The sequence below is a fragment of the Thunnus thynnus genome, chromosome 4 (assembly GCF_963924715.1).
Source record: "Thunnus thynnus chromosome 4, fThuThy2.1, whole genome shotgun sequence".
In the NCBI taxonomy this organism is placed as follows: domain Eukaryota; kingdom Metazoa; phylum Chordata; class Actinopteri; order Scombriformes; family Scombridae; genus Thunnus; species Thunnus thynnus.
Window position 1 is genome coordinate 29,326,994 of NC_089520.1, and position 26,069 is coordinate 29,353,062.

At 42.1% G+C, this 26,069-nt stretch overlaps 2 protein-coding genes across 6 annotated transcripts; one reads left to right on the plus strand and one right to left on the minus strand.

Annotated features, from left to right (window-relative positions):
• The first annotated feature begins 289 nt into the window (after nt 1–289).
• Nucleotides 290–10,207, plus strand: top1a (DNA topoisomerase Ia). Of its 4 annotated transcripts, none has more exons than XM_067588212.1 (21): nt 290–451; nt 953–977; nt 3,179–3,275; nt 3,458–3,566; nt 3,973–4,025; nt 4,127–4,222; nt 4,336–4,405; nt 4,572–4,663; nt 4,830–4,945; nt 5,069–5,190; nt 5,297–5,419; nt 5,630–5,817; nt 5,905–6,049; nt 6,388–6,531; nt 6,715–6,900; nt 6,986–7,054; nt 7,255–7,369; nt 7,576–7,703; nt 8,364–8,458; nt 8,562–8,711; nt 8,872–10,207. In XM_067588212.1, exons 1-21 carry the CDS (start codon nt 419–421, stop codon nt 8,972–8,974), a joined length of 2,259 nt encoding a protein of 752 aa, XP_067444313.1. In that variant the 5' UTR covers nt 290–418; the 3' UTR covers nt 8,975–10,207. The 4 variants fall into 4 exon arrangements, with proteins under 4 accessions (XP_067444313.1, XP_067444317.1, XP_067444316.1 ...); XM_067588216.1 differs by having other exon boundaries at nt 310–349; nt 3,179–3,280; XM_067588215.1 differs by having other exon boundaries at nt 311–349.
• An 862-nt stretch (nt 10,208–11,069) lies between these two features.
• zhx3a (zinc fingers and homeoboxes 3a) lies at nt 11,070–24,469 on the minus strand. 2 transcript variants are annotated; one of them, XM_067588218.1, is made up of 3 exons: nt 24,301–24,469; nt 13,120–16,033; nt 11,070–12,584 (listed from the first exon to the last, which is right to left on the minus strand). In XM_067588218.1, the coding sequence occupies exons 2-3, from the start codon at nt 15,834–15,836 to the stop codon at nt 12,551–12,553; spliced, it is 2,751 nt and encodes a 916-aa protein (XP_067444319.1). In that variant the 5' UTR covers nt 15,837–16,033; nt 24,301–24,469; the 3' UTR covers nt 11,070–12,550. The 2 variants fall into 2 exon arrangements, with proteins under 2 accessions (XP_067444319.1, XP_067444318.1); XM_067588217.1 differs by having other exon boundaries at nt 24,113–24,469.
• Nucleotides 24,470–26,069: the final 1,600 nt, after the last annotated feature.

Consider the following 26,069-nt stretch of genomic DNA (forward strand, 5'->3'; position numbering starts at 1 on the left):
AAGGACAGACCTCTTTTGATGATGATTGTTGTTGTTATTATTATTATTAATATGTACAAAGTGCTCCTTCCTCTTGCTGTCATTCACCTGTAAGGTTGAATGAATGCATACTACGAACAAGCCAATAAACTGATTAATCAAGTAGAGCACTAGGCCTGGAGCAGCTTGTGCTCCTGGCACATGTGTACGTCACAGAGTGTGACTATCGTGGACCTAAAGAGCAACACGTTTTGTCGAAGGGAGGAGCTACACTACCATTTAAATTGATGCGCATGCGCATTGCTATACAATTGGGACTTGAATCTCTTACACAACCGAGTCATTTCTTCATTCTGCCAGCTTCTCGCCGGTGTGTGGTAACCATACACGTTACTCATTTTTTTTAAAATTCTTTTACAATCAACCAACGCTTTAGGAAATGAGTGGGGACCATTCCCACAATGAGGATCAGGTAACGTTCAATGTATTTTGTCATGTCATTACTAACTTAGTGGTCATGTCGTAGAGTTTGTTGCTGTGGTTTTTATGTTTGGTTTGACAGGGTAACTTAGCTAACTGAAGAGTGTCCGCTAGCGCGCGTTGGCCGAGTGTGTTTGTAAGCCGACTAATTTTGTTGTTAACAGCCGTCCTGACAGCTTTCATCGTATTTTTATTTGTAATGTGACGGGAAGATGCTGACCAGTTGGCTTTCAGAGTTATATGTGTCCAGGCGTGAAGCCAGAGATAAAGTAGAGTAACGCTACATTTAATTTGGCGTTAGCTGTTAGCCAATGTTAGCTTCGGTATTAGCCGCTAAGTCATATTACCAGCCAGCGTAGCCGAGCTAGCCGAGCTAGCTTAGCTAGCTGAGCAGCTAACAAACTGTCGCTTTAACATCCAGCAAGTTCAAAGTTAGTTAGCTTGCTAGTTAGCTACTACGAAATTTAACACTCATCTGTTTTTGATTTTTCAGATTGACTGTGGCTCTCGGGTCAATGGTAAGTTTTAAGACATGATGCTAATAAGTTATAAGTGGGATTTTCCTCAGATTTTGACATGTCTTCACTGAGAACTAACGTAACGTTGCATTTGATCAGCAGAGGACAGAAATGGCGTCCAGAGACTAAGTCCTCTGTCTCACTCACAAGCGCCTATTGTTCAAAAGGGAGGTCCTGTAAAAGCTTTTCTATAAATTATTTTCTTAATTCGAATCATTATTGGGACACATCTTGAGGTGTTTTATCAGTTTATCGCATTAGATTTTGTTGTTGGAGAGCTTTTAATAGCACATTTCCCACCTGAAAGTGAGGGTTTGGGGGTTGAGGACTTAGTCTCTGCGCCATTTTCTTTTTCGGTGTAGCGGCCTGACTGCACTGCAAGCTGAACCCAGGCTGTGAAGTGCAGATGGCTGTGTGTGCAGGAGAAATGCGAAGGCACAGTGCTTCATTAAGATCCCATGAAGAGTATGTTTTTTTGTTTTTTTTGTTTTTTTGTTTTATTTTTTATACGCGGTATGAAATGCGTTTTGATAGCCAAGATTATTTATTATTTCAGCCACAGGGAGTTAACATTCTCCCTGGCTAGGAGAAAGTGGACCATTTTAAGTTGGATCAGTCAACACGTCAAGTCATTAACTTTTATTCATCATCACATTGTAAGTTGAACAGGGTGTGAGATACTAGGAGGTTATGACAATACTCTAAAGAGTGAGCACGTTTTTGGAGTTTTTAAAGCAATTATCATTTATCAATTTGAGCTATAGAAACCCATACTGAAGAAATATACACAAAGAATTTTTTTTTTTTTAAACAAGTTAAGTACTTTTCTAGGTTATATGCTTTTAACACTTACAACCTTCAGCCCTCTTAGAAGAAGAAACAAAACATGGACTTACTGATTTGTGTTGAGCTTGTCTGTGCATCTTTTTCTTTTCACACGATCATACAGACAACTGACATAAAACGCATATAAATAAAGGGCCTTGGCATTACTTCTAGTTGTGAGAGGGTGCAGCATTAACAGGGGAGTTTGACTTTTTACAAACCACTTTGTTGTGGTTCAAATAGATTACATCCTTTTTATTTATTTTTATTTTTTAGTATTCAGCACTGTCATCCATTTACTAGCACATACTGTGCTTTATGCATAACAGTTACATTTTTGAATGTCAAGCACAACACCTTCCATACATTCCCTAGTTAGTAACCTAAGGCATATATTCTCAATGTATGTATTTAATCTGGGAAGTGAACTGTAGAATTGAGTCTTAATCAACAGTCTGTCAGATATATTCTTTAGTTTGATGGAGCACAAAAGGAACAGTGATTAGAAATGTATCCGTTGTTTGGCTCTGGGTCTGAGAAGACAACACAAATCAAATCAATCAATCATCCCTGAATAATGTGGTGAATTAATCTAGTTTTATAGTGATAAGTTGAACTGTCTTGGGTTAAGAGAGACCAGACTAGATCAAACTTTTTCATCTCTGAACCCGTAAGCTGTGCTTGTTTGTCCCATGCTCACTTATCAGAGGAATATGGACAACTTGGTTTTTAAGACCTATTTGTGAAAAAGACTGTCAGCTCTGGTTTAAATGTCTTCAGCCTCCTAGAACATGTAGGTGTGATGTGGAGTTTTAGATGGTAAAGTTTGGCTGATAGCTCAAATTTTGATAATTGCCTTTTTTCTTAAACTAAGATGCAAATTCCCCCCCCCCCCCCCCCCCCGGCCTACAGATTAAAGCGAGGGTGAAAGACTACTTTGTTCAATTGCATGTTTCAACCTGTCAGTCGTTTTTTATAGTGTATCATAAACAATTACACTCATACGGGCAGTAGGAGGTGCTGTGCTACTGTGTAATATATATTCAGTGTACAGACTGCATTATCAGATTGTGGTGCATGTTCAGACCTTGTGTGCTGCAATTTAATTCATATCTCTACTTGGAAAAACTATGTAAGCTATGTGAGTAGACTTTGAGTGCTTCCTAAGTTGATGTAATAAGAGTATTGTTGTCGTTCTAAACCCATCCACAATAGCACCTGGTCACGGAGAATGCACCTTGTTCGTCTTTACCACTTATATGTAGATTCATACAGGTCATACTTGAATCAAGAGTTACATTATTCAGTCCTTTTTCAGATTATTACAGTCTATCTTGTTCACTTCTAAAGTAGGTGACATTGTTTTCTTCTTGTAGACTCTCACAAGCATAAAGACAAGTATAAAGACAAGGAACACAAACATAAGGACCACAAGAAGGATAAGGAACGGGATAGATTGAAGCATGGCAACAGGTATGGTGTGTGCTTCCAGACTTTTCTTAAATGCATGTTCCCGTCTTAGCCCAGACATCTGATGTGCTGTCTGGTCAGAGTGGACAAGACTTACCACTTGACTACTGTGGTATTTTCTGCATTAAATGGTGGAAGCTAATACCCTTTTGAATAAATAGTTTGTGTGTTTCTTTAAACTCCAGTGACCACAAGGACTCCTCTGACAAAAAACACAGAGACAAGGAAAAGATGAAGCACAAAGATGGCAGCACAGACAAATACAAGGACAAGCACAAGGAGAAGAGGGAGAAGGTGAATTACCATGCAGATTATTCATGGCAGAATGCAAGTTGTGCAGTATAGTTGTGCATGTAATACTTTTTTTTTTTTAAGAGTTTGAATTATTCTGCACTAGTGAGCTATTTTAAATCATGTGCTCACATTTATGTCCCTCAACTATTGAGACACTGAGCTTTGTTTATAGCTTACTATTTTTTGTTCATGTGTTTTTGTTTCAATTATGATTTGACAATAGGGAGACAAATCTGTCCTCTGGACATGGAAATGTTAAAAAAAAAAATCATGATTATCACAGTTGGAATATTTAGCAACTTCTGGACTGTCATTTAGTTTTTATATGTGTATATAGAAAAGGGGAAAAGCCTTAACTGTAACAGGAAATGATAATCCACTAACACCATTGTGTAAACCATTTCAGATGAAGTCCCTTGACGGTAAAGTTAAAAAGGAAAAAGAGAATGGCTTCGCCAGGTATGTCTGGACTCCCATGTTTCTCTTGAGTGCTATATTCAGGATACCAGCAGATGAATTTTTATATAAAGCATGTCTGATTTTTATATTTTCCTCCTCAGCCCACCACATTTGAAGTCTGAGCCTGAGGATGACTTTTACCACTCCCCTAAACATGAGAGGTCTCTAAAGAGAGAACGAGATGATGATGATAATGAGTGAGTGGCCTATGCCATTAGACTTCTTACATGTCTTTTAATGTTTTTATTTCATAGTGCCAATATACAAAATCTGATCTGTCACGCTTGTAACACACGGTATTGTTTTTCAGCTCTGAATTCAAGCCCAAAAAAATAAAGACTGAAAATGAAAAGAAGGCTAAGAAAAGGAAACAAAATGAGGTAAGCAAAGGTCACGAGCAGACTGCAAACCCAGTGTGTTTTAGAAAGCACAAATTGAAAGGAGCACCTGATGAATCAGAGTCTCAACCTTTTTGTATTTCTGAATTATTTTTTTATGGCCACCCAGGAGTGAAAGAGCTCAAATAGTTTCTCTTCCCTTTTTTAGGACATTAAGCCCAAAAAGACAAAAGACAAAAAAGGAGAAGTCGCTGATGGAAAAAAGAAAGCAAAAAAAGAGCCAGAGGAGAAGTGGAAATGGTGAGTTACTCATGTCAGCCAGCTGTATGATACATACACGCTAGTTATCAGTGGCGATGGGTCGTTTGTGGATGTTTTGCATGCGATTGTTGTATCAACTTATATTTTGTTCCTCTTGTATATTCAAACTTATTATTGAATTGCACTCTTATTTGACTGATTCCAGGTGGGAAGAGGAGAGATACACAGACGGCTCCAAATGGAAGTTTCTGGAGCACAAAGGGCCGGTGTTTGCGCCACCTTATGATCCTGTCCCTAGCAATGTCAAATTTTACTACGATGGTGAGATTCTGTTTCTCTTAGGCACAGTACACGTTTTTACATCAAAGGACATGCGGTAAATCTACGCGATTGTAGCTATAAATGTCCATGGCTGATTAACACACCTATTTTTGTATATTTTAGGTAAACCCATGAAGCTCAGCCCAGAAGCAGAAGAGGTGGCTACATTCTTTGCAAAAATGCTGGACCATGAGTACACCACAAAGGATATCTTCCGCAAAAACTTCTTCAAAGACTGGAGGAAGGTAGGAAAAATGGCCATCGTAATTTTCTGAACGAAGTCACAAAAGTCTGAAGTCTAATAAAGGTCAAAGATTCCCGTTTTTGAGTGTGGTATGTTTTCTGATACAGGAAATGACTGCAGAGGAAAAGGCTAAGATCACAGACCTGAAGAAGTGCAACTTCTCTGAAATGAGCGAATATTTTAAGGCACAGTCTGAAGCCAGGAAGGCCATGTCAAAGGAGGAGAAACTGGTAAGCTGCTCTCTGTGTGTGTGTGTGTGTGTGTGTGTGTGTGTGTGTGTGTGTGTGTTTTCAGATACCACACAATTTAGGACCCGATCGAAAGTTAAAAATACATCAGCCGTGCTACACAATCAACTTTTTTCTTTTTTTTTGTTTAATAGCGCTGAATCATGATGGTGGTGATGTAGTTCTGACTTGTTATTTTTCTCCTCCTTGTAGAAAATAAAAGAAGAGAATGAGCGCCTCTTGCAGGAGTACGGCTACTGCATCATGGACAACCACAAGGAACGTATTGCAAACTTCCGCATTGAGCCTCCAGGCCTGTTCCGTGGTCGTGGAGACCATCCCAAGATGGGCATGCTCAAACGACGCATCAGGCCTAAAGACATCATCATCAACTGCAGCAAGTGAGCAAAGCCCCCCCCCCCATGCTGATGAACTGCTGTATTTAGGGGGTATAATGATTAAATGTTTTATTAATGTGCTCCTCACAGGGACTCCAAGCACCCTGAGCCTCCTCCAGGCACTAAGTGGAAAGAGGTTCGTCATGACAACAAGGTGACTTGGCTGGTGTCGTGGACGGAGAACATTCAAGGCTCCATTAAGTACATCATGCTGAACCCCAGCTCCAGGATCAAGGTAGGCTGACAGCTGTGTTCTGCTCCTTGTTTAAAACCGATGTGTAGTAGTTGCCTAGTGTGTGACAACTTTAATCTGAGTGGTGTTATCTGCACTGATTTTATTTCTGTAGACTTCATTGAAACTTTTCAAGGCCTTTTTTATTATTCCAGTTAAAATGAATTATTACTCAACTGAAATGTGAAATTAAACATCCTAATGACAAGCTGTTAAGTCATGTTTCTCAATGCTTTTGAGCTCATGTGTGTTCATGTGACTGCATGTTTGACACACAAATGGTCCTCTTTAATTCATTAGTTACTCTTGTCTCATTTATCCTTGTTGTTGTTTGTTTGCAGGGAGAGAAGGACTGGCAGAAGTATGAAACAGCCCGCAGACTGAAGAAATGTGTGGACCGCATCAGGAACCAGTACCATGAAGACTGGAAATCCAAGGAGATGCGGATCAGACAGAGGGCCGTGGCACTCTACTTCATCGACAAGGTGAGTCAGATGGATGACTCTTGACATGGAGTGTATACAGCTTGTGGAAGTTAAATCTAGTGTAATTGCTTTTTAACGATGACTAACTTGCAAAGAGGGTTTAGCGGGTGCTTAAACAGTGGCTGGAGTGAGTGTAATTTCTTTGTAAGCCGGCTTTAATCCAGCTGTCCTGATGTGCTCTAGCTGGCTCTGAGAGCGGGTAACGAGAAGGAGGAAGGAGAGACTGCGGACACTGTTGGCTGCTGCTCCCTGAGAGTCGAACACATCAAACTCTATCCAGAGAAGGATGGTCAAGAGTACGTGGTGGAGTTTGACTTTCTGGGTAAAGACTCCATCCGCTACTACAACAAGGTCCCAGTGGAGAAGAGGGTAAGGACAGTCATCTCACTGTAGAGTTGTGTTTTTAGGAGTACAAGCACTGCCTCTGTATTTACATGTGTTCTGCCTCTTCTAGGTATTTAAGAATCTTCAGTTGTTTATGGAGAACAAGGAGCCTGATGATGACCTGTTTGATCGCCTGAATGTAAGCAAAACATAACATGGGAACTATAATATCCTTATTTGGTTTATACATTTTGTTTTGTAGTCTTGACACAAAGTTCACAATTACATTGTTTTATTCAGGAAGTCTGTTACCAAAATAACTTAGAGCACAATGTCAACCTTTGGCACTCGTAACACCAATTTCTTTGTATAATGATTGCACTCATTGTGGTCTTCCAGACTTCTATCCTCAACAAGCACCTTCAGGAGCTGATGGACGGTCTGACGGCCAAAGTTTTCCGTACCTACAACGCATCAATCACCCTGCAACAGCAGCTGAAGCAGCTCACAAGTGGTATGTCTCCACCTCGTAAAGCTTTTTGAAGTCAAAGAATCAAAAACCAGATTAATCAACTAGAGGAAATGAGAAGACGCATGACAACATATCTGAGTTGCATGTTTTGAATTAATCAAATGTGTTTCATGTGGGTTTTTGTCTTGACTACTGTTCAGTGTCATTCTGCATACAGAAAATTGATTGTACTCACTGTCCCTCTCTAGCGGAGGAAAACATTCCAGCCAAGATCTTGTCCTACAACAGGGCCAACAGGGCTGTGGCCATCCTGTGTAACCATCAGAGGGCTCCACCCAAGACATTTGAGAAGTCTATGCAGAACCTGCAGACTAAGGTGAGGAAGTGTTTTTGAGACTGGCAAGAATTTGTTTTTGCTGAACCTGAGATGTTTAAGTTTATATCCTACGTTTCATTTGTAGATTTTGCTGAAATGCCATTTAAACTTAGAACTTTGACCTTCAATCGTCAGTGCTGTAGAAGTTGGATTTTTATATCCCCAAATGCTTTAATCTTTGTATCACCATTCTCAAAGGGAAATTGCTAAATGTTTTGCTCAAGCTACATTGTTGTAGCAAAGCCTTTCCCAATAATGTGTTAAAGACAAAATGCAACAAATGTACAATATTGGGAATACCGAATAATGGATACTGACAATGGCCGTAATGTGGGAATGTGCTGGGAGGAAATAATCAGATGTGTTTTTGGATTTAGACCTTTTTATATTTCACAAATGTCATATTGCAAGTATTAGATTTTTGTGAAATAATAAATGTAAGTCTGCTTCAGTCCAGAGCTTTCCTGCTGCATGTCTGTAGTATTATGAAGACGATATTATAGATATAGGAGTCTTACATGAGTGACTTAATAAGTACACTGACGCCTCCAAATTTTCAAAGTCATGCCTTGTAAGGTGAATTGTTGGAAAGGCATTGAAATTCATTAGAAAGTTCTTGCAGATGTTAAATGTTAACATAATTACCTTCATTTTTCTTAGATTGATGCTAAAAGGGACCAGCTTTCTGATGCCAAGAGAGAACTGAAGAGCGCCAAGGCTGATGCCAAAGTACGCAAAGATGAAAAATCCAAAAAGTAAGTGATCTCTATGAAAATATGGTACAGATGTCATCTACTGGTTGACCTTGTCGACCACATGCATAACCTTCATGTTTGTGTTTCCTGTGTCTCCTTGTAGGACTGTGGAGACCAAGAAGAAGGCGGTTCAGAGGATAGAGGAGCAACTGATGAAGCTGGAAGTGCAGGCAACTGATCGTGAAGAGAACAAGCAGATTGCCCTCGGCACTTCCAAGCTCAACTACCTGGACCCTCGCATCTCTGTGGCTTGGTAAAAGAATTTAATTTTTTAAAATCGTTTTTCCTTCTATTGTTGGGAACAAAGATGCACAAATGATACAAAATGACACAATGAGGATTATTGTGCTATAATAAACTTTGTCCAGCCTAATCTCTGTCTGGTTTTGTCTCTTTTTTTTTTTTTTTTTTAGGTGCAAGAAGTGGGGCATTCCCATTGAGAAGATCTACAACAAAACCCAGCGTGAGAAGTTTGCCTGGGCCATCGACATGGCAGATGAGGACTATGAATTTTAAATCCCAGTTTGTGGTTTTAACTATGATACACTCATTTTTTTATCGGATACTTGTTTTTTAGCTTAACTGAATTTTGCTCGATGGCCAGACCTGATAAGGAATTTCAGACAGTTTGAGCAGAAAAACAGCGGCAACATGGTAAGACGAGATGATGATGAGGCCATAATGAAGTGGCAGGAGGGTGTTGGGGTAGTCTAAACATCTGATCTGAGATCAGGCATCAAGGCTGAACTATACCCACAACTGAGCATCAAGGCATAGTCCCAGTAATTGGAAGACCCTTTTACCTTTTCTCTCTCCCTCCTCTGGGACAAAACCTGACAATGCCTGAACTTTGAACTCTGTGGTCCTAATAGCTACTGTAAGAAGCAAAAACAAAAAATGCTTTGTATCATTTTCTTTGTTCACTCGCTCCTGTATTTTAGCCCTTCCATGTATTATTAATGAATTCTATATTTTGATAGACAAAGTTAAATCAAATTCCTTAAATACACCCACACGCCTTTCAAGGAAATGGAAATGTGAGCTCGACTTTTGAGTTGTGTGTGTGCATGTGTGTGTATGAGGGGCGTAACCATGGAAGCTGTCTGTTTGGGTGAATATTTTAAACTGGACTATGTTGAATTGTTTAGCATGAAAGAGGATGTCTGGGCAGGCAAAGGGGAAAATACTGCAACCATTTCAATATTTACTTAAGCAAGCAGAATGTGAATATTTTGTTTTACAGCCTCTATCAGGGACTTCTTTTTCAGTGTAAATGTGAACCAATCATTTTTATCCTTTTGAGTTGCAAGCATCCTCTGACTCTGCATAGCCCTGTCTACATCTGATTTTAACTTAATTTAACGATTGTTCCAAGGAAAAAAAAAAAACTCCCGCATCTGTTACTTGAAGATAATGCTATGATGATGTATTTAAAGTCAATTAATGAAAAGTGTTTTTCTTCCAAGAAGGGTATGTGAGGGATATCAATTTTGCCAAAAATCACCAATCTGTTACAATTTTAGGCAGTTTTTTTAATTGTGTAAAGATTGAGCATAAAGTAATGTAACATTTAATGTGAATTCAGTTCATTTTATTCCACTTGTTCCACTCTTATGATAGGAAAGTTGATGTAAGTAGCTGTAAAGTCAACATCCTATTCCTGTTTTACATTTTTTGTCATAGCCTTGATCATGTTTTGAGTTTTATGCTCATTGTAGGTTGAAAAATGAATAAAACCCTACATGTAAATATTCTGTGTATCTTTTTTTTTTTTTTTTTCCTTTCTTTCACACATTTTCTCAGGTTTACTTTAACGTTTTAGAAATGTGATTCTGAAGGCCAGTCTTAAACTCGGACTGAGTTTTAAAAACAAGGCCTGAGCAGAGGCCCCCAAGTAGCACCGCTGCCTGTTGGTTTTGGACTAGCAGCCATGGTGGAGGACTTGCCAGTTACGCCGTCCTCATATTTTGCTTCGTCAAACACATTTGATCTTTTCTAATCACAAGATGAGCAAATATGTTCTCAGCCTGTGGCACACATGCATGCAAAGACTAAACAACTCCATGAACTGGGTAAATGTAACACTTAAACATTTCGCATCCTCAGTTGGGAAACGATGATGGTGTGACTGACTAAACTCATTACAACGTCGAGCATTCCTGTGAAGCGCTGCTCCTCGAGTCTTGTCCTGCTTAAGGATTTCTTTCCTTAGGCAACATCTGGTAGACCTGCGCCCTTATAAATATCATTTTGCCCACAGCACACATCCTTCTGTGACTAGAGAAGTTCTGGTCACCACCTGCATACATACCTGAGACTAAAAAAACTCACATTACAGCTTGCAGACAAAATAAATAAGTTATTCTGTGATGGATCGTCTACTACGGAAACACTCTTAAATTTTTCCTCCACAATTCAGCACTGAATGTATTGTCAGCTGCTCACCAGCAGGTGATGCTACATACATTTCTCCAATCCCAGTGCATTCATATCATGTTACTTCCACATTCATCACACTGAATAATATAACTGGTATCCATGGAATAATTCATCTTCACTCCTGGTGCAAGGTGTATAATCTGTAGCTGCTGAACAAATAATGAGACGCCTGTGCTTGGTGAGTATTCAGTTTATTCTGTAAAGATTCAGAAGTGTAGAAAGGATGATACAACAGTGCTTTATGATCAGACTATTTCATAAAAGTTTTTTTTTTTTTTAAAGTGATCATAACACCGTAAGTCCAGATTCCATTTATCTCGAACCAAAATAAATTTGTAACATTCGACACAAGTGCATACACTGCTGGTAGGAGATCAACCTCCAATTTCACTTTGGATGGTATAGCACCGTTCTTAGCTATTAGCAGCTTGACAAAGATGCAGCTTAATAGGATTCATGTAGTGACTGTATGTTTATATAAACACAAGAAAATTCAGAGGAGAGCAAAGATCTCCTCATTTGGCTCTCTAGCTAGCACAATATCTCACTCTGTCAGTGTCTAGGGATCAAATTGATAATTTTGCTTTAAACAACATTTTGCCAGTAACAATATTTGATACAATTACAGCTTAAAGTTAAACATCTCCAAGTGTACAGAAAGCAGCACAAGTTTTTTTCACAGATATAGACCAACAGTGACCATCAATGCACTGGCATGTTTTTTTTCTTCTTTTTTAAAATCTTTAGGACAGCACAGTAGCTGGAAAGCAAGGTGATGGACAGACAGGTCATATAAACACATGGACAGAGCTGAGTAAGGCAACGTTAGCGTGACAGGCTTCTCTCTGTTCAGTTTGCAGGGCAGTGTAGTGTATTGATCTTGACAGAGCTGTCAATACCTTTACTGTGGGGCAGTGTGATTTTTAGCATTGCTGTCTTCATTAGTGCATTGTATATAGTCTCTTGCGTGTAGCTGAACTGCAAAGTGATCACCAACATTTATACTGATCTAAATAAAACATGTTTGATTGCATCTGGACTTACAGTGACTACAGAAGAGTAAATAGAATTGAAAAACCAAATAACGGAAAAAGTAAAATTCAAGGCAGTGCTGAAGTACTGGTTGCTAAAAAAGTAAAAAATATCACAAAGCCAACAATAACATTTCCTCGACACATCTTTTGTCTGTCCAGTCAGTACAAACCCTCTTTTATAGTGCAGTTTTCAATCATATATATATATTTCTCCCTCTGACCCAAAAACAATATCTCTCGGCCCTATCCTATCCTATCTTTGCTCATTCAAGTCAGTTTTCCAGTCAGTGTGCGTCTTTTCTCATTCTTTTCTTTGATCCCTCGTACTGACCTCATTGTGCACCCTCCCCACACAACCACAAAGAAGCATGAAAGGCTTAAACATCACAGGACTCAAAGGTGAGAAGTTCTTTCTTTTGACGATGGCAGGAAGTGATGGCAGATGGAAGAGGAGGAGGCGGAGGAGGAGGGGTGGGGGGTATTCACAGTTACAGTCAGAGTCCAACGGTCCAGCTACAATCACATCTGCTGTCATTATGAACACTCTTTTTAGACCACGGCCAGGGAGCAAGCCAGCCTTTAAACATCATGTTCCTCTGGCAAGATTGGGCCTGCTTCGTCACACCTCCAGCAGCTCCATCCTCAGGCGATCCCTAACATCAACACACAAACAGGCAAACACAGCATGCACAAATTGAGAAGATGTGATAAAGTGGTGAAGTTCTTGTTGTATTGTAGGTGAGGCACTTTTTGGGAATGAGCATGGTAAAAAGGTGCCCGCGCACGGGTTAACTTGCCTCTTGGAAATCCATCCCACCAAAGACAATTGTCATGATTTATTCACATATATTAGCATGCGCTCTCAATCTATAATTCAACGGGCCAGACTCCTACTTATCTAAAAATAGCTTCTTAAACACAGACCTTTGATTGCCTGAATCAGATACGCAGCATGAGTACCTGTACACACTTCTGCTGCTTCCTTTTTACTGTACATCACGCAGCATTGTCTACAAACAACAAGCTGTCATGCTTTCATCACTACACCTGGCTTACGGTGTTTTTGTTTTCTTGATTGAAAAATAGCAAAAAACTAGCAAAATATCACAAGGCACTGTGAATGAGAAATGCATCTTACTTTAGGAGCTTTTATCACACTTTGTAAATCAAGCATTATGACTGAAGTACCTGGCCTGACTGGCATCAGTCTGTTGTTCAATGAGTGACTGACTGGCCACTGGCTGCTGGTGGTCCTCTGCTCTCTCTGACCAGGGATCCTGCAAGACTTCCGGCTGCGCTGACTCCTCAGCTCTGCCTCGCTCGCCGCTCCCCTCGGACCCAATCAGACCCAGCAGCGGTGAGTATGAATCCTGCCATACAACCCGCTGCCCTGAGTTCAGTCCTGCTTCTCCTTCAAGGTGCTTGTTCATGTCTTGCTCAACAAGTTTCTTTTTGGCTGCTGGAGACTCCTTCAGTGACTCTGCTTCAGCGTCTCCGTGACCCCTCACTTCCTCTGATTCTGCTGGTGGTCGCTGATAGGTCTCCAGCCACTTCAGCTGCCCATTCTTGTGGCTGTACCGGCTGTCGCTGAACCAGCGCACCACCTCTGACTTGGGAAGGCCTGTCTGGACGCTTAACTCCTCGTACTGCTGACTGCTGGGCCAGCGGGTGCTGGAGAAAACCTGTCGGAGGATGTGCAGCTGCTGGGGGTTCTTGTTGCCCCAGGGGGGTGAGAATGATGGCTGACTAGCAGACATCTCAGTTATCTCAGACTTCTGTTCCTGATGTAGAATCTCAGGTGTAGTCTCCCCTTCATTCATCTTCAGCCTTTTGAAGTTGATCTTGATGGGGTCAATTTTCATCTCGGGGCAGCTTCTGTCCCCTGCAAAGGGGTCCTCCTCCTTGATGAGTTGCTGTAAGATTGACATGCCTTTTATGGGAAAGTCCTTGTTGCATTTACCCTCATCTAAAATGGATGAGCTGCTGTTTGTAATGACAGTGGTGCTGGTGCTTACAGTTGGGGATTTGCTGGCATGGTTCAGGTTGGGGACACTGTCATTACAAGTAGTACTGGGGTATTCACTGCTAATACTGCTGTTGTTGGTCTTGTGAATGTAGTTGTTGCGTTCGTCGTCGGCCTTTGCGGCATGGGCCTGCTCTTGTGGACTGATGACGCCGCTGTTATGATTGTTACAGGTGACGTTGGATTTGCTGGTGTTATTGATGATCACTTGACTCTTGGTAATGTTTGAACCTTCCAATCCAATTGATAAACTGTTGTTTTTGACGTTTGACAGTTTGCCGTTGGTGTCAGCAACACAGTGCTCATCATTATTGCTAATGTTGGTAGAGCAAGTGGCGATGCTGTTGATGCGGTTGGTCGGGCTGCTGTTGTTCACCGGTTTCCTGGTGACAGTCTCACCACCATTACTACTGCTGGAATAGCTGCTGATGCTGCTGCTACTACTGCAACTACTGCTGCTACTGCTGCTTCGACTGCTGCTGGTGCTACTGACACAAACGCTGCTTCCAGCCATGTCCAGGCCGTGGCCATTGCTCTTGTCTGGCTCCACAGTGGGCTGAGTATTCTTGGTCAGTACCTGTGTTGTTCTGACTATGGGTTGAAACTTCTGGGGGACAATTGGAGTAGAATACGAGACCCTTGTGACATGGGGATTGGTTGACATGCTGGCCTGTGTGGCTATGACTCCACTGGGCCTAGTTTTTATACTGCCATAGGGAACTTTGGCCATCTGAAAGTTTGGTCCTTTTGAGCCTGGATGGGCTGTGACAGTGTGGTGGGTAACAATGTGATTGACGTGCCGTTGTGTAGCAGGTTGCTTTTGAGGTGCTCCACCTTGGAACACGGTATTGAACATCTTCCTCCTGGCCTCTTCGATCTCTTCAGGAGACCAGCTTATGCCCTGCTTGAGCCTTTGGGCAGTAAACCACAGTTTGATCTGCTCTTCAGGGAACTCTGAGACCACCGTTAGGTAGCAGAGTTCTGCTTTGGTCGGGTAAGGAAACTTGCCAAAGGATGTCTTGAGAAAGCTGCTGGTGTCCATGGCAGCATCGTAGGTGGGGATGCTGCTAAGAGGGATCATCACCTTTGGAAGGTCTTTATTGGAATCAGAAGAGGGGGGAGAGTAAAGGGAGGGAGTGTGCTGGTGAAAGACTTGGTTGGACACTGTCGTCGCAATCACATGAGTGACAGTGGTCCTCGGCATAGCTGGGGCGGCAGAAACACCAAGAGCCCCGTTTTGGAGTTCAGGCACATTTTTCAGCATGCTGGGGTCTACATCCTTTCCAGTGTCTTTCTTCCGTACCTCCACGGTGTGAGAAACCACAATCTTTTTGTGTTCTCCCTTGGCTTTCATTATCTTTGCTATTGGTGTTTTGGTAAGGGAGATCCCAGATTCTCTGTAGTCTTCTCTGCTGTCCGTGAAGAGGCTTTGCTCCACAGTTGTGACTCCGTCCCTCTTGTTGACAGTAAGGGAAGCAGTGACCAGGCCCTCCATTATCTTTGGGTGGGCATTAGCATTATGCAGAGCCAGAGCCTCAAAGCGGACGACTGACACCCCACAGTTCAGGCAGTAGAAGGTGGGCTGGGCTCTGAAGTCTAAGTGGCAGTTGTGCATGTGATCCAAAAAGTAGTTTAGATCTCTGGACTCAAAACGGCATGTTGGACAGCTGTATGTACCTCCTTTCTGCATCTCGCTGCCACATTCAGATTTGGAGGAGCTGTGAGAGAAATGGCCAGACTCTTCTCCAGAGATGCTGAGTATGCTATCTTCTGGGATTGTTGGTAGGAGTTCTGGTAGTGAGCCCAGAATGATTTCCTCACGCACATGTTTGGATTTGGATGGTATCATGCAGGGTACAGTGGATTTCCTCTTGCTGGCCATTGTGCAGCTTTGTGTAGATGGGAGAGTGAGTGATTGGTTGTCCGGTATGATGAGAACAGAGGGCGGGTGGATAGTGGAGAGGGTTGAATGGAGTTTAGTGTCATGGACCAGCCACTATGATATCACAGTGTTGCTTCATGCCTTCTGCCACTGTAGGACTCTTGTCACATGGACAACTTTAACAGCTCCCAGGGAACCTGTGAGGAAAAGAGCACAAAAAAAGAGAGATTTTGTGACTCTTTCAGCACATATTCAATTTAATAATTACAGAAAAAATAAAACGCAGTATGATACAGTAAATAGATAGAAAAAAGGGGGCAAAACATGAGAAAAGAGAGAAATTATTCATCCAACCTGAACATTGTGCAATCGACATAAAACATTTCATGTGTGAATAGTAGGTTTATAGTTTATGCTTACAAAAAATAAAAAAAACATATGAATTATTTATACATTGCATATTACTGTAAGCAGAAGAGATAATAGCCCTGCGCAGGGTAATTAGTGTAGGTGGAAATACAGTGTGATAAGTGTAGGTGGTATTTATCAGCAATTACAGCACAGCACTAAAGTAAAAAGTGTAAGGCTTTTCTTTTCAAAAAAAATTAAGGTTTTTTTTAATTAATGTACTGAAAAAGGTAAAGTGGCATCAGAGTTCATTAACAAAATTATTATTTATCTTTTTAAATTACATTCGGCTGATTGCCAAAATACTGAAAAATATTTTCCTTTAAATATATCGAGGGAATCTACAAAGAAAAGGGGCTTTCAATAATGACAGTAATTCACACACACACACACACACACACACACCTTCAATCAGTGCAGCCTGTCAGTGTTCTGGTTATTTACTTGGATTTTCAGACTTCTGTCTAGCTGTCACTTTTTATAAATTAAAAAAAAAAGAGACCATGAAAATCAACATAGCCAGAAATGACAGTCTAATCTCAGATATTTGTTGTTTTCTGTGACTGCTGTCATAGGTTTGGCTCTGCTAATTATTGATGGCATGTGTCCACAGAATTATTTTCAGTAAAGCTTCATCATATTAAAATATGTAATTAAACTGTTGGTTTGCACTGAGACCAAAGCTAAGGTGGATACAATGTAAATATGACTTGCTGGGTTTCAAATCAGACCTGGGGTCTTTGTTGCCAGATGCCACCTGCCTCCCTCAAGGAAAGAGTTATTATCAGTAAATAAATATTGTCCACAGACTACCTCGGGGATTTTGCACCTATTGAGTGGGACGTACTTCACTGCTCCGTATGGATAGCGGCACATGTATCTAACCTTACCAGCTGTTTCACATTGTCTGCAACAACCAAAATATGCAAAATTATGCATACAGGTTTGTGTTTGTCTGCAAAAAATATTTAGTACCAATTTACTGTTTTTTTTTTTTTTGGTGGGGTGTCCCTTTTATGTATTTAATATTACATTTTTTCACATGCACTGGGTTGTACTGTGCTGTCCTTCTTTGGTTTGATATTGTAAAGCAAAAACATAAATTACTTTGCTGTTGAATGAGAGAATTTTACTGCCACACTTAGCTGTAAGCCTTATGTTTTACATTTGATGGCATTATGTAGTGACAAGAGGAGAAATCAGGTGACTAGTATGAGTGTGTGTATGTGTGTGTGAGTGTGATTGTCTGAAAAGGTTACAACAAACACATCTGAAGCCATTTACAAGCTGCCGACTCAAACCATCTCATCCTACATCTGTTCAACAACAGCATGGCATCGTATGCATGCATACAAACACAATACACAGATCGCTGAGTGCACAAATCCATTAGCAAACCATAACCGCAGGCATCCCCTTCCTATAACGCTCCAGTCCTAAGGATGGATACAGATTGTCTCTGCAATCCTTAACATTTCTGCCCTTTCTTCCCCTTTCGCTCCGGTCAGTGTTTTGTTAGTGATACAGCTGGTTTTTATAATCATTTTAACACTGGAAAGTACAAAACATGAAAAAAAAAATCAAATCAGATATCAAAGTGGAGATGTAGTTTTGCACCCTCTGCCCTCTGCATGAACTTGTGACACTAACACACACACACACACACACGCACAAACACGCAGAGCCCTCTTGCACATATCTTCCTCTTTGAGACGGGAGAGGTGTTGATGTGTGACATGCTGCTGAAAACTAGTCTCATTCTATCATCATCTATCCTTATCACTCAGTCTTTACCTCTTCCTGCATGCTTATCATCCTGTAAAGAGAACAAATTCACCCACCATACCACCCAAAACCTTCTTGCTGTTGAAGTCCAGCCTTGCGCAGCATTTTGTTGGTTACAAAGAAAACAATTTCACATACTTTCAACTAATTTTTTTTGGTTGCCACACTGCATTTGTACACACTGAAAAGCTCTTCCGTAGAGTTTCATTTCACTGCATCCACGTGCATGTTCACCATTGCTGGCTGGATGGTAAATAAAAGATGAACCTGTTCCAGAATTAAAAACCTCAAATGACTGCCCAACAGTACACACTGATCCCAGACAGACTATGACGTCCTCCTTGTAACTACCTTTTTTTTTTTTTCATTTCTACTGACGGCTGCTGCTTCCTGACAGAAAGAAAAAAAAACTGAAACAAAACAAAACAAAACAAACAGCAAAAAAACTAGGTCACCAGCATCTTATGCAGTAATCCCGGTTCACTGCATCCAGACGTGGGCATGTGCTGTATGTTTTGCCGCCAGAGAGGTCATGATATCCTCTGACGGCACACTCGATTAACCCCTGGTGAGGACACACCGTTCATTCCGTTTGTTCCACTGAAGGAGGGATTTATAAGTCAGCTTTCACACAGCAGGGGGATGTAGTCATGCACATCCGAAACATCTGTGTGAGAGATGCTACTATGCTATAGAACTTTGTGAAAAAGCAGTGTTGGCTCAGTTTAGCTCTGCTGAAGTGATTCATTTTGTTTGTCAGACAGTGGCACTGTTTGCCAGTGTGTTTCACAAAAACTATCAGATGGAAAATAAAATGATGGAGAAGGTAATTTGGTTACGGTGGTGGGCTGTGACTGGTGTAGCAGCCCCCAGAGGGCATGCCGGTCTGTGACGAGATGGCCTAGTACAGAAGCTTCCCTCCCCGAAAGAAACACTCCACTTCCTGCATGAGAAAACCCAAGACAAGCCAAAAGTTGAGAAAGGTTACATAAAGAATCAGGTCACCTATCAAAAGAATGGGCTGCTTTATCTGGCGAGCGAGACGTGCGATCAGACACAAGACAAGGGCTTCCCAGACAGGGAGCCATTGAATGGTTCTCTCTGAAAAGCCAGGCCTTGTGTTTCAGCGGCGAGGTAGACAACGCTCAGACGATCACTGTCCCCTGTGTGTCGTATGTCCTCGCGCTGGCACTGGCTCCGTAGCACAGGGGGGAGGAAACTCTTTTCATCTCCGCAGACCAGGGGAGTCATATCTGAAGTGAGGGAAAGTGGCAGAGCTCTCAGGCGCGCTTTCCGAACACCCACGCTCAGCGTAAGCATGGGGCCTTGTTCGCTGAACTAAAACCGCGATTGAACCATTCAACTTTTCAAAAACAAGCGTTTCAAAACAAATTGGATTAGGCTAGGTTTAAATTCTGATGGGGTTTATACGTTCCGCCTGATTTAATAGCAGCTTTAAGATTTACAGGAGGGCCTCCCTTATGTGCTCTTACGCTGTCATTTCCATGACAATATTATATTTACATCTCATTAATATTTAATTAAATGCTCTATACTTTTACATGGCTGAGTGTGCTGCTCCCATCTCAGCAAACCAATTGAAAAAAAGCAGCATGTATTCCCTTTCATCACCTCATAAACTGCTGCAGTAATTACAATATTACAACACGAAAAACATGCCCAATCTACAGCGAGCTGCTACCAGCGGAAAGGGAGGCGAGGCTGCAAAGTGGTTGCTAGACATTAAAATTTAATTCAAAACAGTCCAATGATTCAGATACTCCCAGATTGTTGGGTCACCTACAGTTGACATTAACAAACAGAGATTGGTGTTTTTGCTGTGCAGCTTGTCACATGAATGAGAGCGTGAAGGCTGGAGAAGGAGGAGGAGGAGGAGGAGGAGGAGGAAGGACAAAGGAAGACAAAACTCAGACATTTGGGAGTGAAGTGAGAGGATGACTGATGATGATGACAGGCTGCGCTGTTTCAATATTCCTCCCCGCTGACACCTCGTAGGCACACATCTACACACACTCCCTCCTCACCTCTGCAACATTTAGCACCTGCATCACTCTGAAATCTTTCTCTTTGAACTGAATAGCTGGCAAGGAGTCTCTTGATGCGACAGTCGCAGAAGAGCTTTAAAAATAAATAAATAAATAAATTTAAAAAAAAAAAATCTCTCACTTATGACAATATTTGTTTTGCGTATAATTTGCTTTGACAGTGATCCGCGCCTGTCTTGTGAGCCTGCTTCAAAAAATCTGCCAAAAAAATGACCGGGCGTCCGCTGGGAGTTGGGGCAGAGAGGGGAAATCCTGACAGATACATTTGAATGATCAAAAAATCTGTTTAGCTGGAACATTTTCTGCCAAATGTCCATTAAATAGATTAATGTCATGTGAGTGGATCAGCTGGACACCTAAATATAAGCCAGAGACAGAGAGCAATTACTGTCTTGCACAGAGAAGAGATTGGGAACAATGGCGCCTCATTTATAAGGGAAACGTGATCCAGCGCTGGGAGCCTTTAGACGGCTGACTGTCGAATTGCGATTGTTCTGTTTCCTGCGTGTCTGGGTGTCTCCTGTGTCCATCATGCTGCCAGCGTGGACTAGTGTGTTTTTTTTTTTTTTTTTTTTTTTACAGTAAGAGTGGACAGATTTCAGTTTGGGGGCATCTTTGTGCGTGTGTGTCACTGTACGCCTGCCAGCATGAATAAGTGTTGGGCTCCAGTGTTACGTGTGCTGAAAAACAATTCAGAGTCATCAGGGTCATTAGCACAGTGCTAATACAGCACACGAGTCCACAGCGTCTTCACAGCCTGGTCAGCTGAAGACCCGCCGTGGCTTCAGAGTGCAGTCTCCGTCTCCACTGCGGGATCTTTTTGTTTTTTTTTTGTTTCTACATGGGTGTGTTTGTGTGCGTATTAGTGTCTGAATGTCTGAGACGCAGGTGTTGTCAGCCATCTCGTCCTCCTCCTTCTCCTCCTCCTCCTCCTCACTCACACACACACACACACACACACACACACACACACACACACACACACACACCAAACCCCCCTTACCTCCATGACTGCAGCCTCGTCCACTGGGAGACCGGTCGGTGGTGCCACTCATGTGTTAACATCGCCATGGCAACCCCTCTCTTCCCCTTGCCCACCACGCCACACACACAGCGGAGTCACTCGCCCACACCCACCAACCTCAAGACACACACACGCATACACACCGAATTCCTTGGACTGCATCCGGTGCAGGACAAACTTAATCCACATGCCCTGCCAGCCATCTTTGAAAAGTCCATTCATGGTTCAAGTCTCTTTCAGATAACTTTGGGTGAGGTCCATAGCAACGACTTTGCTTTTTCTTCCTCAAGTCATGTAGTAACAACACAAAAATCCCTGCTCCACTGTTCTTATGTTTATGACAGGCGCTGATGAAAGAAATATTGCTGCAGTACAGGCTGGAAATGACCTCCTGTCAGTGTTATTGTCTTGCTAAATCCGTGCAGAGGCCTGCAGACTGAGGCGCTACAGTACACACCTCCTGCACTCTGCCAGTCTGCGCATCTTTGCTTCATGGTCCTGTTTTGTGTTAGGGTGAGCGCTCACTGTTGAAATCGTACATTGTTCTCCAAACCCTTCTATCTGTGGCCCAGATGAATGACAGACAAATAAACCATGGAGCACAGAGAAAAAAATTCTGAGTCATGCATCCTTTTACATCACTTTTGATGAATAACTTTTTCAGTTCTGTAGCCAAGACTACAGGCATTCATTTGGCAACTTAAGAAGAAAAGGAAGAAAGATGGCGGCGTACTGCACATTGTACTGTCCATCCTAAAATGGCTGACATCACAGCCTCCTTTAACTGCCAAAGCCTGGCAAATACCAGCTCCTGCTGACCAAACCTTTCTTACATGGGACAGAGAAAGTGGCAGGGGCTCTTTCCCCAATAGCCCTGAGGTCCACACCCCCCCCTCCCCCCCCTCTCCCTCCGTCAGTGCACAGGCGTTTCTTTTGGTTGGAACTGTGCAAACATGCTGTTTTAGTGGGGCTTTTGAGCGGTCTGGGCTTCGATACGGCATTGGTCCGATGACAAAAGATATACCAAAAAGGCTGAAAGACCCAAATAAAACTAAACCTTTATAAGACGCCGTCCTTTTTGGTGGGAAAAATAGGACTTGGGATTGTGTTTCAGAGAATTTTCTGAGAGGATTGTGAGGTATGCCGCTATCATGAATGCTTGTTTGTATAAAAACGGCTGGAAAATAGATCTGGTTGGCATTAGATAGATGATTTTCTTCTCTGAACTCAAGGAATGTTATACACTCCATGTCAGCTAAATCTGCAAATCATGACCATATGACCTTCCTCGGTATTCTCTGGCAGGGGATTCATTTTGAGCAGTGGGAGGCACACACAAACATAATATCTACAGTAAGCGCTGTTAAGAATTCAGAGAACTGGATCCTGAAAAGTACAGTATTCCAGGTATATGAGGGGTGGCATGTGCAGACGCTGCTTTGTGATAGGGGGGAGTGGGCACTCTTGGCCCACTACATTGTGTCTGTGTGTACAAACACTCCGTTGTGGCCATAACGAAAACTGTGAGCTGTGCCTAATTGCAGGGAGTGAGGGATGAAAGGCAATATGCCTGGCCTCATTAAAGCAGTTCCGAGAAGGGAGATGGAAGACCGTTCCCAGGGATCCACAAAGGGAATTGACATTCCCCCAGTGTAAGCGTCCTGCTGGAGTGAAAACCTCCACACACACTGAACTCACTGGGCCAAGCTGAACCCGGTCTGCCGGAGCTCTCGCAGCGAGAGCTCATTTACCTTTGTTTTGCCGGTCATCACACACGCCTGCAAATTAACTATCGGAGTGCAGAAATGTCCACTGGAGACTGGACTGTACTCTACTTAGACCAAACACCCACTCTTACAGGAAAACCTCAATGGCAGAAGTGTTGCGCAGTCATTTCCATGACCTACATTATATGTAACAAGCTTACATGGTTAAATAATTAAAGTACATTCCAAAAATTGCCAATGAATCATGCTTGTCTAGCTGGCCTGGCTGCTATGATTAATTTGGGGTTTCTCTCTTGCGTTATGGACAGTGCACCCAACATATTACACAGAGGCAACATTAGTCAGCACAGAGGTCCCTCCCCTAAGGCAGAGGGAGACACATGGCATTCAAAGCTGGGTCAATATTTATGTACAGATTGAAAATGTGACTGTACAGGAACTGATATTTTCAACAGAATGCCTCACTGATAATCCACAGTTTGCATAATATGCGCGGGTTCTGGAAATAAGCAGCTCTACTTACTGTACTGTATATGTTTCAATGTGTGTGTATGTGTGTGTGTGTGTGAGTGAGAGAGAGAGAGAGTAGGGCAGCAGCACATGTTGGTAGGAGGAAGAGGAGGAAATGAAAGAAAACGAGTCCTGTGCATAGAGATACAGGCCTACCTTTCTGCTCTGGCAAGAGGAAGAAATTTGTAGAGAGTGAGAGATCAGTAGATGAAAATTGATACTTGGCGTGCAGTTTGGACATCTATGGACTCTATGGGCTTCTTATATCAGTCAATAAGCTTGCTATAGCACTGTGTTCAGAAGTCTTTCACAACTAAAAGCACTCACTCTCACAGCACAGTGGGGAAATACAGCGCGTTGTGCAATAAAATAAGCAGATACGCCACATTGTATAGCGCGAGAAGGAGCGCAAATTCAGCCAGACGGAGGATCCGTTGTTGTAACTGTAACAAACTGACGAGTTAACCCGTTTCGCTCCATTCACAAGACTGTGGGGCAACACACTGCCTCGGAGCCTACAAGGCGATCTGGCACCCTATATAACCTTATGAATATTCCCAAAAATCCTCCACCCCCTCCTCCACCTACTGTCGCCATTTTATACATTGGCGACTTCATATAAACTGCTTTGACTACAGCACCAGATGAAAATTCAATATTCAATAGCGAGACATAATTCCAGTAAACAACTTTGGAGATCGCACCTCGTCAATAATGAGAGGTATTCGCGTTTCGGAAGAGTAGATGTGTCCTTACCTCAACAGTCGGTGGGAAAAAATGGAATCCGACATTAATATATAAATGAATAATATTGGATTAGCTCCGATCGTTGCGCTTTGAGAAGAAGAGGAGGCGAGCAGGGGGTGGGAGCTCTCCTCAAGTGAACCCGGTGAACTGGCGTGAACCCGTCAGTGACCACGGCAAGGTACATTACATTACATTACCTTTCCACCCCTCAGCCACACTGTATGGAGACGGCAAAACAACTATGGTCGGCGGTGCAGGACGAGGCAGCTCCAAAAAAATTATAGCGAGTGTATTTCCTATGAACACGTGATTCGGAGCGTCATCCAAAATCCAAAAGCCCTTTCATCTAAAATTTTGGAGAGGGGCGGGGATGAGATTGGGGATGTGTGTGTGTGTGTGTGTGTGTGTGTGTGTGAGAGAGAGAGAGAGAGAGGGAGAGAGAGAGAGAGAGAGTGTGCGTGTGTGTGTGTGAGGGGAGAGGGGGGTGGGGGGGTACGTATACTGAGCCCAGTGCACATTTGGGTATGTCGTTATAGGGGTAGTGCTCTAACAGATTGGGTTATACATAGCTACAATGGCGCCGCGAAGCAGGCTGAACAGATGGATTGTATTGTGTAAATTTGGGATTTAACAGGAGTTCAGTGATCTGCAGTTTCAGTGAGCTTCATCACCCAAAAGGTCTTCTTAATTAGGTCACATATTTTTTCAATAGATGCCCGCCGTCTTTAGAAAAAAAAATCTCTTGATGGGCTACTATGAATATTAACACTTGTGGGAATTGTCATTTTAAGCACAGGCCTATTAGCGTGCCGGCTTAAAATAGACTTTTAACGCACACGCGTAATAGTAGCAGACCAATTTACGCAGATGCACAGCAAATCCAGACTTGTTGTTAATGGCTGTTTTTATAGTTTAACAAAAGAGGACATGTTTATTTGAAATATATAACCAATGCTAGTTATGTCTTGTTGTGTAGGATAGTTTTTATACGACTGTGACCCTCATGACCTTGTTGGCCTTCTGTGCGTAAAAGCGCATTAAGAGCGCAGAAGCCCAAAACTGGAACAGACATGTTTAGAATGAGTGTCTAATAGAAAACAGATTAACGGAAAAATAACTATGGTAAACATTTCAGGATAAGAAAACATATCAATTAATATCAACAAGACAAAGTAGCGTACAAATATAACGTTAAGTAGGATAAAGTCGTCATTATCTCGTCTCATTATACTTAAGAATACCGAAGTAAAACAGATTTAGTCAGACAGACGTGTACAGTATGTAATGTGTAACAGGAAGGGGGACTATCGCATGAGGCCTACAACATGCAACATACTAACACGTTAAATGTCTGCTGTGATTAACAAACATATAGGACCAATACTATGGAGCCATCCGGCATTTAGGAAACATGGAGGATTGGATTGGCTCTTCCCTCCCAGTTTGTCCTGACTGAGTTCAGACGTTGCCTGTAGCTGTGGCTGTGTACAGTACAGTCAGTTAAAACAAAGATTATCTATCAGGAAGATGAATCACTCAACAGTAAAACAAAAACCCAGACCCTGGTTCCGGTCTGCAGAAGTGAGACGTGTAGTCGTGCATAAGCTGATATAGAAGATGGGGTTAAAAAGACATTTGCTCCAAATGTGACCTAATTTAACTTTTGTTGTTACATACTATGTCTATATATAAAGTGTTTGCACTCTGTGTTATCTATTAGACTGAGGGTGTGGTGAGAGCAGTGAGCTGTTGTTAGGTTCCTTTAGTTTGTGGCCATGTCTTCATGCAGGCCCATGCACAAGATATTATGAATGTGCAGTACAAATATAAAGGTCTCAAAACAATACACAGAGCAGACATTATGCTCTGGTTTTTATTTTCTTCTAAATGAAAAACTCAGTGCTTTAACCATGTTGTTTTTAAGGTTCTGGGTTTACAGATTAGTTTCTCTTCTTCTGATATGTTT

Bases quoted from the DNA above. Each gene is read 5' to 3' on its own strand.
- zhx3a (XM_067588218.1), bottom strand. From the start codon at position 15,836: ATGGCCAGCAAGAGGAAATCCACTGTACCCTGCATGATACCATCCAAA. The intron at 12,585-13,119 runs GTACTTCAGTCA...TGTTGATGTTAG, and splicing joins ACTGATGCCAGTCAGGCCAG to GGATCGCCTGAGGATGGAGC.
- top1a (XM_067588212.1), top strand. From the start codon at position 419: ATGAGTGGGGACCATTCCCACAATGAGGATCAG. The intron at 452-952 runs GTAACGTTCAAT...TTGATTTTTCAG, and splicing joins ATTCCCACAATGAGGATCAG to ATTGACTGTGGCTCTCGGGT. The intron at 4,946-5,068 runs GTGAGATTCTGT...TGTATATTTTAG, and splicing joins TGTCAAATTTTACTACGATG to GTAAACCCATGAAGCTCAGC.